The 13192-nt window shown below is 44.8% G+C and overlaps 1 protein-coding gene and 1 long non-coding RNA gene across 2 annotated transcripts in view; one reads left to right on the top strand and one right to left on the bottom strand.

Annotated features, from left to right (window-relative positions):
• LOC142657846 (uncharacterized) overlaps positions 1-13192 on the bottom strand; it is a 484403-nt gene that overhangs the window by 221360 nt on the left and 249851 nt on the right. The gene's annotated exons all lie outside the window — the stretch shown is intronic.
• DNM3 (dynamin 3) overlaps positions 1-13192 on the top strand; it is a 194078-nt gene that overhangs the window by 115298 nt on the left and 65588 nt on the right. The window contains exon 12 of the mRNA XM_075832025.1: positions 10414-10523. Coding sequence (XP_075688140.1) covers positions 10414-10523 — 110 coding nt within the window. The remainder of the gene's footprint in view (positions 1-10413; positions 10524-13192) is intronic.

Here is a 13192-nt window from a genome sequence, read left to right as displayed (position 1 = left end):
TAATAATAGCTACATATGTAAGCAATGGTATAATCAAGAATGTTAAAAAAGGCAACTAAATGCCACTATGTGCACATTATAAACATAAACAAGGAATAATAAGTCTCGGTTGCAAATGCAGCAAGCGTAGTAACCTCCAAGAAAATGTAGTAAACCAAAATAAATAAAACAACATCCACTTAAATAAGAGGGTATGCCAGTGGGTCAGCAAGTGAGCTGAAAATCAGGAGTCTACCGTGCCCGACACAAGTTTCTCAGAGAATACATAAAAAAACTAATTAATAGCAGACAAATGAATACCAATGACAGCCACAGAGAAAAGATCACATATTGGAGCTTTCAATATGTAACAAAACTATTATTCTCATTCATGCCGATGGGGGAAAGTGTATTCAGTCTGTCCATCCAGATTGTTTCTCGTTGGCCCAGTAGTTTCTTACAATTCTTCCCTCTGGGTTCCACGAATACCCTATCGATTCTGCAAACGTTTAGCAGAGAGTTATCACAGTTGTGATAAAGTTTAAAATGGCGGGGAATTAGCTTCAATGTGGCTAAACAAATGTCAAAAACATGTTCTCTCACTCTTCGACGCAACTGGTGAGAAATAAATCCTATATACATTTTTCTGGCATAGTAGATAACCCCAATGGTGGTACAATCAATGGTATGGGTGATGTTATATACCTTTTTGCCCTCGGAGTCTCTGAAATTAGTAGCCCTATATCGAAGTCTTTGAACATAATTGTGATACATGTCTATTACCAGCTTGATACTGTAATGGATTTGCCTGACGCTTCTTTGTCGACGCCCGTGGTTAATCAGCCTGCATCTGTGCCTAGATCTGTTAGAGTGACTCGATCTGCTACCACTCAGGCTGGGAGGCTGAGGAGTGGGAGAACCTATCACAGCCTTGCCAGACGGAGCCAGCTCCCACCCTCTGTCTATTTATACCCTCATTTCCTGCTCCTCCTTTGCCTGTGATTCTGTCTGTTTCCTGGCTCTGCTGCTGCTGCTTGTACTATTGTCCTCTGCTTCAAATTGACCCTGGCTTTACTGACTACTCTCCTGCTCTGCGTTTGGTACCTCGTACACTCCTGGTTTGACTCGGCTCGTTCACTACTCTTGTTGCTCACGGTGTTGCCGTGGGTAACTGACCCATTTCCCTTAGCTTCTGTGTACCCTTGTCTGTTGGTCTGTTGTGCACTTATTGAGCGTAAAGACCGTCGCCCAGTTATACGCCGTCGCCTAGGACGGGCCGTGCAAGTAGGCAGGGACTGAGTGGCGGGTAGATTAGGACTCACCTGTCTGTCTCCCTACCCCGTCATTACATAATCACGGGCCCAAATACCTTTTCTACCCTGGTCCCTGACACACTATGGACCCCCTTGAGGCCCTGGCTCAGCAAATGCAGGGTCTTTCCCTACAGGTCCAAGACCTGGCTCAGAGGTGCAACCAGCGTGATGCTATCCTAGTAGTGCCCCCCACCTCACCTCTAGAACCCCACCTCAAGTTGCCTGACCAGTTCTTAGGGGACCAGAAGACTTTTTTCTCCTTCCTGGAGAGTTGTAGACTCTATTTCCATTTAAGGCCCCACTCCTCAGGTTCTGAGAACCAGCGAGTGGGTATAATTATGTCCCGGCTCCAGGACGACCCCAAGGAATGGGCCTTCTCCTTGGCTCCTGACGCCCCTGAACTTTCGTCTGTTGATTTTGTTTTCCACTCTCGGGCTCATCTATGACGAGACTGACAAGACTGCCTTTGCCGAGAGTCAGCTGGTGACCTTACGTCAGGGTAAGAGACCCGTTGAGGAGTACTGTTCTGACTTTAGGAAGTGGTGTGTAGCTTCTAGGTGGAATGACCCTGCCCTGAGGTGTCAGTTTAGATTGGGTCTGTCGAACGCCCTGAAAGACCTGTTAGTTAGTTATCCCTCTTCGGACTCTCTAGATCAGGTTATGGCTTTAGTGGTACGTCTTGACCGACGTCTCAGGGAACGATGACTCGAACGTTTTTGTGCCTTTTCCTCTGACTCCCCTAAGATGGCTCCAGAGGTTCCATTGCTTCATTCTTCCACTGAAAACTCGGATGAACCTATGCAACTTGGGGCCTCCGTGTCTCTGCAACAACGTAGAGAGTTCCGCAGGAAGAATGGTCTCTGCTTCTACTGTGGGGATGACAAGTATCAAGTGAACGACTGTCCTAGGCATAAGAAAAAGCAGCCAGAAAACTTTCGCGCCTAAGTGACCATCGGGGAGGTTGCTTGGGCACACAGGTATTTCCCGTAAATATGAAGCCTAATAAAATCTTGCTTCCCTTTTGAGGTCTCTTTTGGTGGTAAGTCTTGCTTCCCTTTCAGGTCTCTTTTGGTGGCAGTGCCTTCGTGGATTCAGGGTCTACTGCTAATATTATGTCTGTGGAATTTGCTATGTCTCTAGCTATGCCTTTAATTGATTTGCCTAAACCTGTCCCGGTAGTGGGTATCGACTCCACTCCACTTGCTAATGGTTATTTTACACAGCATACCCCTGTATTTGAACTCATGGTTGGCTCCATGCATTTGGAGCAGTGTTCTGTGTTGGTGATACAGGGATTATCGTCCGATTTGGTTTTAGGCCTTCCTTGGTTGCAGATGCATAATCCCACGTTTAACTGGAATACTGGGGATCTTACTAAATGGGGTAATGAATGCATGACTTCCTGTTTTTCTATTAATTTGGTTTCTCTCCTGAGATTATTCAGGACTTCGCTGATGTTTTTTCTAAAAAAGCCTCCGAAGAGTTACCTCCTCATAGAGAGTACGATTGCGCAATCAATTTGGTACCAGGAGCTAAGCTCCCTAAAGGTAGGATATTTAATCTCTCTTGTCCTGAACGTGAAGCCATGAGAGAATATATCCAGGAAAGCCTGGCCAAGGGTTACATCCGCCCCTCTACTTCTCCGGTAGGTGCTGGCTTCTTCTTCGTAGGGAAGATGGATGGTGGTCTTAGGCCATGCATCGATTACCGGAACTTGAATAAGGTCACTGTAAGGAACCAATATCCCCTTCCTTTGATTCCTGATCTCTTCAATCAGGTTCAGGGGGCCCAATGGTTCTCTAAGTTTGATCTTCGGGGGGCTTATAACCTTATCTGAATCAGGGAAGGGGATGAGTGGAAGACTGCGTTTAACACACCCGAAGGTCATTTCGAATACCTCGTCCTGCCCTTTGGGTTGTGTAATGCTCCCGCGGTCTTCCAGAATTTCATAAATTAGGTTTTAAGAGACTACCTGGGGGTATTTCTTGTAGTGTACATTGATGATATACTTGTGTTTTCCAAGGACTGGTCCTCCCACATTGAGCATGTCAGGAAGGTTCTCCAGGCCCTTAGGGAAAACAAACTCTTTGCTAAAACTGAAAAATGTGTGTTTGGGGTGCAGGAGATACCATTTTTGGGTGAAATACTCACTCCTAACGAATTCCGCATGGACCCTGCAAAGGTTCAGGCTGTGGCGGAATGGGTCCGACCTGCCTCCCTGAAGGCTTTACAGTGCTTCCTATGGTTCGCTAATTATTACAGGAGATTTATTGCTAACTTCTCGGTCATCGCTAAGCCTCTTACGGACCTTACTCGCAAGGGTGCTGATCTTCTCCACTGGCCTCCAGAGGCGGTTCAGGCTTTTGAGGTCCTTAAGAGGTGCTTTGTCTCTGCCCCAGTGCTGATTCAGCCTAACCAAATGGAGCCATTCATCGTGGAGGTTGACGCCTCCGAGGTGGGAGTGGGTGCTGTCTTGTCCCAGGGGTCTTACCCATCCCCGTCCCTGTACCTACTTCTCCAGGAAGTTCTCCCCCACTGAGAGTAACTATGACGTTGGCAACCGCGAACTCAGCCATTAAATGGGCATTTGAAGAGTGGCGCCACTTCCTGGAGGGGGCTAGGCACCAGGTAACGGTCCTTACCGACCACAAGAATCTGGTTTTCCTAGAATCTGCCCGGAGGCTAAACCCGAAACAAGTGGTGGGCGTTGTTTTTTTTACTAGATTCAACTTTTTGGTCACCTATAGGGCTGGGTCTAAAAATATTAAAGCTGATGCACTGTCGCGTAGCTTTATGGCCAGCCCTCCTTTGGAGGAAGATCCTGCTTGTGTTTTGCCCCCAGGTATAATCATTTCCTCTGTTGATTCTGACTTCGTCTCCGAAATTGCGGCTGATAAAGGTTCAGCTCCCGGGAACCTTCCTGAGAACAAGCTGTTTGTTCCCCTGCAATTCTGGCTAAGGGTACTCAGGGAAAATCATGACTCTGCACTATCTGTCCATCCAGGCATCCTGGGTACCAAACACCTCATTTCTAGAACCTATTGGTGGCCTGGGTTGCTTAAAGACGTTAAGGCCTACGTCGCCGATTGTGAAACTTGTGCTAGGTCCAAGACTCCAGGTCCCGACCAGCGGGCTTACTATGTTCTTTGCCCATTCCCCAGAGACTTTGGACCCATATCTCCATGGATTTTATCACCGATCTGCCTCCATCTCAAGGCAAGTCGGTGGTGTGGGTTGTAGTAGACCGCTTCAGTAAGATGTGCCACTTTGTGCCCCTCAAGAAACTACCCAATGCTAAGATGTTAGCTACCTTGTTTGTCAAACACATCCTGCGTTTCCATGGGTTTCCTGACAATATTGTTTCTGACAGAGGGGTACAATTTGTTTCATTGTTTTGGAGAGCCTTCTGTAAAAAGTTGGAGATTGATCTGTCCTTCTCCTCGGCCTTCCATCCTGAAACTAATGGCCAAACTGAAAGGACTAATTAGTCTCTAGAACAATATTTAAGGTGTTTTATCTCTGACTGTCAATATGATTGGGTCTCCTTCATTTCCCTCGCCGAATTTTCCCTTAATAACCGGGTCAGTAACTCGTCAGGGGTCTCCCTCTTTTTCTGTAATTTTGGGTTTAATCCACGGTTCTCCTCCATTTCACCTGGTGGTTCCAACAATACCGAGGTAGATGTCGTTCATCGGGAACTGTGCACAGTCTGGGCCCAGGTTCAGAAGAACCTAGAGGCGTTCCAGAGCATACAAAAGACTCAGGCAGATAGACGTTCTGCTAAACCCTTGTTTGTGGTCGGGGATCTGGTGTGGCTGTCTTCAAAAAATTTGCGCCTTAAAGTCCCGTCCAAAAAATTTGCTCCCCGATATATAGGGCCGTACAAGATCATTGAGGTCCTTAACCCTGTCTCCTTCCGGCTGGAGTTACCTCCGTCCTTTCAGATACACAACGTGTTCCATGCCTCCCTCCTGAAAAGATGCTCCCCGTCCTTGGCTACCTCGAGGAAACCTCCGGTCCCTGTTCTCACTCCTGAAGGGGTAGAATTTGAGGTGGCCAAGATTGTGGACAGCAGGATGGTCCAGGACTCCCTCCAGTACCTGGTCCATTGGAGAGGTTACGGGCCTGAGGAGAGGACTTGGGTACCTGCCCATTTAATGGCTAAGAGTTACAGGGACGGAGATGGGTGAGGGACCTGGTACCCTGGGACAAGACAGCACCCACTCCCACCTCGGAGGCGTCAACCTCCACGATGAATGGCTCCATTTGGTTAGGCTGAATCAGCACTGGGGCCGAGATAAAGCCCTTCTTAAGGACCTCAAAAGCCTGGACCGCCTCTGGAGGCCAGTGGAGGAGATCAGCACCTTTGCGAGTAAGATCCGTAAGAGGCTTAGCGATGACCGAGAAGTTAGCAATAAATCTCCTGTAATGATTAGCAAACCCCAGGAAGCACTGTAACGCCTTCAGGGAGGCAGGTTGGACCCATTCAGCCACAGCCTGAACCTTGGCAGGGTCCATGCGGAATTCATTAGGAGTAAGGATTTGACCCAAAAATGGTATCTCCTGCACCCCAAACACACATTTTTCGGTTTTAGCAAAGAGTTTGTTTTCCCGAAGGGCCTGGAGTACCTTCCTGACATGCTCAATGTGGGAGGACGAGTCCTTGGAAAACACAAGTATGTCATCAAGGTACACTACAAGAAATACCCCCAGGTAGTCTCTTAAAATCTCATTTATGAAATTCTGGAAGTCCGCGGGAGCATTACACAACCCAAAGGGCATGACGAGGTATTCGAAATGACCTTCGGGTGTGTTAAACGCAGTCTTCCACTCATCCCTCTCTCTGATGCGGATAAGGTTATAAGCCCCCCGTAGATCAAACTTAGAGAACCATTGGACCCCCTGAACCTGATTGAAGAGATCAGGAATCAAAGGAAGGGGATACTGGTTCCTTACAGTGACCTTATTCAAGTTTCGGTAATCGATGCACGGCCTAAGACCACCATCCTTTTTCCCTACGAAGAAGAAGCCAGCACCACCCGGAGAAGTAGAGGGGCGAATGTAACCATTGGCCAGGCATTCCTGGATATACTCTCTCATGGCTTCACGTTCGGGACTAGAGAGATTAAATATCCTACCCTTAGGGAGCTTAGCTCCTGGTACCAAATCGATTGCGCAATCGTATTCTCTATGAGGAGGTAACTCTTCGGAGGCCTTTTAAGAAAAAACATCAGCGAAGTCCTGAATAAACTCAGGTAGAGTGTTCACCTCCTCAGGGAGAGAAATAAAATTAACAGAAAAACATGACGTCATGCATTCATTACCCCATTTGGTAAGATCCCCAGAATTCCAGTTAAATGTGGGATTATGCATCTGCAACCAGGGAAGGCCTAAAACCAAATCGGACGATAATCCCGGCATCACCAGTACAGAGCACTGCTCCAAATGCATGGAGCCAACAAGGAGTTCAAAAACAGGGGTATGCTGCGTAAAATAACCATTAGCAAGTGGAGTGGAGTCGATACCCACTACCGGGACAGGTTTAGGCAAATCAATCAATGACATAGCTAGAGACATAGCAAATTCCACAGACATAATATTAGCAGAAGACCCTGAATCCATGAAGGCACTGCCGGTAGCAGACCTACCCTCAAAAGAGACCTGAAAGGGAAGCAAGATCTTGGCTACCTCGACGAAACCTCCGGTCCCTGTTCACACTCCTGAAGGGGTAGAATTCGAGGTGGCCAAGATTGTGGACAGCAGGATGGTCCAGGACTCCCTCCAGTACCTGGTCCATTGGAGTGGTTACGGGGCCTGAGGAGAGGACTTGGGTACCCGCCCGGGATGTTCACGCCGGGTTATTGCTCAGGAAGTTCCATCTTCGGTTCCCCAACAAGCTAGGTCCACCTAGGAAGGGTCCAGTGGCCCCTCATTAAAGGGCGGGTACTGTAATGGATTTGCCTGACACAGCTTCTTTGTCGATGCCCGTGGTTAATCAGCCTGCATCTGTGCCTAGATCTGTTAGAAAGACTCGAACTGCTACCACTCAGGCTGGGAGGCTGAGGAGTGGGAGAACCTATCACAGCCTGGCCAGACGGAGCTAGCTCCCGCCCTCTGTCTATTTATACCCTCATTTCCTGCTCCTCCTTTGCCTGTGATTCTGTCTGTTTCCTGGCTCTGCTGAGCTGCTTGTACTATTGTCCTCTGCTTCAAATTGACCCTGGCTGGAATGACGGGTTAGGGAGACAGACAGGTGAGCCCTATTCTACCCGCCACTCAGTCCCTGCCTACTTGCACGGCCCGCCCTAGGCGATGGCGTTCAACTGGGTGACGGTCCCTACGCTCAATATGTGCACGACAGACAAACAGACAAGGGTACACAGAAGCTAAGGGAAATGGGGCAGTTGCCCACGGCAACACCGTGAGCAACAGGCGTAGTGAACGAGCCGAGTCAAACCAGGAGTGTAATAGGTACCAAACGCAGAGCAGGAGCGTAGTCAGTAAAGCCAGGGTCAAAATGAAGCATGGTCAATAATGATAGCAGGAGGAGCAGAGCCAGGAAACAGGAAAGAATCACAGGCAGAGACAAGCAGGAAATGAAGGTATAAATAGACCGAGGACGGGAGCTAGAACCGTCTGGCCAGGCTGTGATAGGTTCTCCCACTCCTGAGCCTACCAGCCTGAGTGGTAGCAGATCGAGTCACTCTATCAGACTTAGGAGCAGGTGCAGACTGATTAACCACGGGCGTCAACACAGAAGCTGTGTCTGGCAGATCCTTTACACTGGCTTTACTCACTACTCTCCTGCTCTGCGTTTGCTACCTCATACATTCCTGGTTTGACTCGGCTCGTTCACTACTCTTGTTGCTCACGGTGTTGCCGTGGGCAACTGCCCCATTTCCCTTAGCTTCTGTGTACCCTTGTCTGTTGGTCTATTGTGCACTTATTGAGCGTAGGGACTGTCGCCCAGTTGTACACCGTTGCCTAGGACGGGCTGTGCAAGTAGGCAGGGATTGAGTGGCGGGTAGATTAGGGCTCACCTGTCTGTCTCCCTACCCCGTCTTTACAGATACAGTCTTTACCCACTTATGGCCAACAGGTGTTTAGATATTATGTGTCATCCCCTGACTGATCCCTATGTATTTATATAGAATCCTACTCCTATGTCAAACGACGCCTGGACGAAGCATTTTGTGCGAAACGCGTGTCACGCATGGTGGACTCCCTGCTGTTTGTTCCTGATGTTCAGCTCACTTGCTAAACAACTAATATAGTCTCTTATTTAAGTGGATGTTGCTTTATTTATTTTTATTTTTAGCATTTTCTTGTTGGTTACTGCACTTGCTGCTCTTGCAACCTATATTTATTATACCTTGTAACTTATGCCTATTATTCCTTGTTTATGGTTATCGTGTGCACATACTGGCATTTAGTTGCCTTTTTTGAACATTCTTGATAATACTGTTACTTATGGGGTTATTATTACGCTAGATCAGGGTTGTCCACCATTTTTTGGTCATTAAAGGGGTTGTCCACTTTTTATTTTTTCTATTAATTTATTTATAGAGTAGGAAATCATACGGGTTTCTAATATAGACGTATAAGAAATTCTGCTCACATATCTTTCTTATATCAGTTCAGTTGTCTCTGTCTAAAAATAAAAAAATGGTATAGCCCACAGATTTGTCCATAAAAATGCACCCATAGGATAACTGAATCCACAGTCATGTGACCCACATCATGTGACCACTGGCATTCAGGTAACGCTGTCCAGGTATATAACTGGTAAATAGTAGATTATTGAGGAGGAGAAGTTATAAAGTATTTCTACCTACAGCAACATCTCATAATCATGTCTGTCAGTGTCTGTGAGGAGCAGCTCTTACATTCTTCTCACTGTCTCCTGCGTGTGTTTTTTTAATTTAACCTTATTAACAACATGACAACATCACCTAAAGACAGGCAGCCATTTTATAAATCATCTAGACAGTGAATACAGGCACAGTGAATGGGTGTGTGGTGGGTCACATGACTGACGCCATGTTTGATCATATTCGGGTGGCCTGTGGATGCATTACACAGCACTAATCTGTGGGCTGTACCATTCCACTGGGCCGGGGGCCTCATGCACTATAAGAAATGTATGTGAGCAGAAGTTCTAATACATGTATATTTGAAAACTCTATGATTTCCTATTCTACAAATAAGTAAAAAATAAAATAAAGACTGGGCAACTCCTTTAAGTCTGTTTTTAAGTCAGGTTTTTCAATTTGTATGTACTTTCTTCTCTTGTTATCAATAAAATTATGATTATGATGGAATTGAACCTCCTATAGTAAAACTGTAATATGCTGGGCTGTTTTAAATAGTTTTTACCCCCAAAGTATACAACACCTTGCCCCGCAGTGCAGTAAACATTTGGAAATAGTACTCCTTTTATATATAAGTTGCTAATGCAACAAAAAGTTTTCCCCTGTGTTTTTCCTAGTGCAGAGCCTGTAGGTGTCATGTCCCCTTATTGAAATAAGGTATTAAGCAAGAGCAATTAATTAAAGTGAAGGTAAATTGATGTAATCTGCAGGCAATGATGATGTCATGCTCAGGTGAAAGACCAGGAGAGCCTTCAAGAATATCCAGTTATGTGAACCCAGTTAAGTCAATTTTGTGGGTGGTAGATCCCCTAACATGGCTATTTAGTGGATATTCAAGTTTCTTCCCGAGTTAAACTTTATGTGGAGATCAGATTTATTCTGAAAGTTTGGGCATCTGATTTTTAATGAATGTGTGGCACAGTCCAACTGGCCGTCTAATGAGTTTTCTGATTTGGGAATACTAATTTATAACTACTACAGGCATTCTGGAGTCCAGGGTAAGTTCATGCTTGCAGTCATGAGAACAGCATATAATACATTTATTCATGATGAAATGGCAGCGTCCTCTGAAGCCGGTGGCACTGTGCTTTCTCAGATATTCCTTGACTAGCTAACAGACCTTTCCAGCTGCCAAGCTCATTTAGGTTTAATTGAGGTGAAGGAAGTAATGCTGTGCAATGCTGGCACTATGTGAGACCTCTACTGTATCCAAGCTTATTGGTTTGTTTTTGCTTCTTCTTCCCGTGTAGGAAAAAGAGAAGAAGTACATGCTACCTTTGGACAATCTAAAAGTCTGTGATGTGGAAAAAGGCTTCATGTCCAGCAAACACATCTTTGCGCTGTTCAACACTGAGCAACGGTATGATGAGGAATACCCAAAAGCTAAACTATGACACGTTTTATATGTTCGCAGAGAAACTATTCTTCATTGTGTCCAAACATATTTATAACATGTTCTTCCTAACAAAGTCCCTGAGAGATAAACGGAATTTTCATTATTTGTCCAAGTGTTCGGCGCATTACAGCACCAGGGTCCCCCGTTTCCAACAAATAAGTTGTGTATATGTAATTTCAGCCCTAATACATCTATTATGTAAGTGTGATATGTCTTGATTGCCTTTCCCCACACTATATGTGGGAAATATACTCCACATGGTACAGTAAAGGGGAACAGTGCACGACAAACTGAGATTAACACTATTTACATTAGGGTCATAATTTACATAACAGCTATGATGGTTTCACTCATACCAAAAAATCCTGACAGACCCTAATGACTTATATTCAGGTCCGTCAGGAGTTCATCGGGGTTCTGGTATTTTTATGTCGAGAATAGTGTTGCATTCTTGCCATAAAAAGCACCAGAACCCCTTATGAAAACCTAGAAATGCTAATGTGAGTGGAGTCCTATAGCTGTATTAAGGCTGAAAAGAGAGAAAAAGCAAGGACAGGTCACCATGTCTGATGCCAGACATGGAAGAAAAATCATGATGGTAAAAAAAGACGACAGCAGGACAAACAGAACAGGAGGTAGAATGAGAAAGACTCAGCTGAATGCTCTTATGTTGAACTGAGGTTGATGTTTGACATCTACATCTTTCATCTTTATGTTTATACCATGGTACAGTATACACAACCATAGAACAGTTTTTCTATATTTGAGTTATTGAAAAAAATATTTTTTGCTGATGACATCAGTAACAATATTCAGGTTTGGTTTCTGTTTACAGCAGTGGCTAATATAGAAGTGAGTGGGACCCCATAGCAAAGATCAAAATAGGTCCCCCATTATGGTGCCAGTTTTAACCATTCAGAACAGAAGTCCCCCCCCCCCATGCCCAGTTTGCCATGACCCCAAATGAAAACGCCAATAATAATGTTTGTTTCAGTCTTGTTTATATTCTCAGAAAATAAAATGTCAAGCCAAGTAATTTTGGTTATACGCTCACCATCACTGGCCAGCATTGAACTTCCGAAGACCATGTCATGTTCTTAAAGAAAATCCCTCTGTGGTCACAAATACTGGTTGACTCATTACATCATCATTCCTAGAGATAGTAAATCTTATTTGGCACAATGCAAAATTCAGATTGTAAAAATTATTGTGTTTGCTTGCACCATTTGCTGTGTACGATTGTTGAAATGTAAGCAACATCTATGTAAGCAAAAAGTGTGTTTTTAATCTTCTTTGTATATAGTTACATAGTATTGATGAAAAATAACATATGTTCAGCTGAGATGGGGGGGGGGGGGGTTGTCAGGACATAAAAACGAATACTAGTAACCTTGGTTGTAACCTTTGTTTTTGAAAAATCATAATATTCCGAATTTGCACTAAAATTTAAAAAAGTCTTTCCTAACATCAACTGGATGTCAGAATTGGTTAATATTTATTATTATGTTGGACATTCCTAATAATAAAGTCTTAGTCGTCTTGCCAGTTCTTGTTTTTTTTAACAATTGCATGGAAAAATACCAGTTGTGACGTCCGCAAAACCTATAACTTTGCTAGTGCTTTTTCTATGCTTTTCAACACGCCCGGTTTCAAATTGTAAGGTAATATAAGCTGAATTGTTCACTTAAACAGTCATATTCAGTAGCTGCCTGGGTATCTTGTGTCTTGAAGCAGCAGGAGGGGAATGGCCAAGTGGCATTACTTGGCAGAGGTAAATTCACATTGAACATTTACAGTAACTATGCAGAATGGCACAGTGCACAAATGAGAACTCCAAAAAAAGAACTTTGGAGGCATTTCCCATAGTAAGATGTTTTATTACATTTCATATATGCTGTTTGCTGTTGTTCTTCTTTATACATACAAGCAGCATGAAAGATGCACTTAAAAATGTTTCATTGTTGGGACATACAGAAATAAACAAATAAAGCATGTCCATGTACTCTCACATCTGTAGAACAGCAGGAATTTAGACTTTCCACACAGCTTTGCACGTGTATTATTGGAGCCCATATGTAATTAAAGGGAGTAACTCCAATAGGAATGATGTACTTTTACAACTTTAATCTCACTGAAGTGATCCTGACTTGAGAAAGTCAAGTCGTGTATTCAGGAGGACCATCCAACCTGGTATAACTCCCTCTTACCACTCAAAAGTCATCCTTGTGTCAAAGGGTTATTCCCATCTCTGACCTTTATGGCATATCCACAGTATATGCCATAAATGTCTGATAGATGCCGGTCCCAGCTCTGGGATCTGCACTTATATGGAAAAAATGGGAGTCATCTGACACCTGTTTTGCCTGGTGAGGTGGCAGCTGGTGGTCTCTTCCATATGGGGCTATGTGGAAAGGTCTCTCCATTCTGTTCTATGGGAGTTACAAAAGCAGCTGAACAAGCGCACCTCCACCTCTCCACTAAGTCCTTGTCTGTATTCAGCAGACAGCTGCCCCCTCACCAGGCAAAATGGGGTTGGGTGACCCCCGTTCTCGGTATAGGTGCAGGTCCTAGAGCTGGTACTCTCATTAATCAGACATTTATGGAATGTTGGGAATACCCATTCAAAAGTCGAT

This window comes from Rhinoderma darwinii, chromosome 7 (assembly GCF_050947455.1).
Source record: "Rhinoderma darwinii isolate aRhiDar2 chromosome 7, aRhiDar2.hap1, whole genome shotgun sequence".
NCBI classification, from domain to species: domain Eukaryota; kingdom Metazoa; phylum Chordata; class Amphibia; order Anura; family Rhinodermatidae; genus Rhinoderma; species Rhinoderma darwinii.
This window is presented reverse-complemented; position numbering and strand designations above follow the sequence as displayed.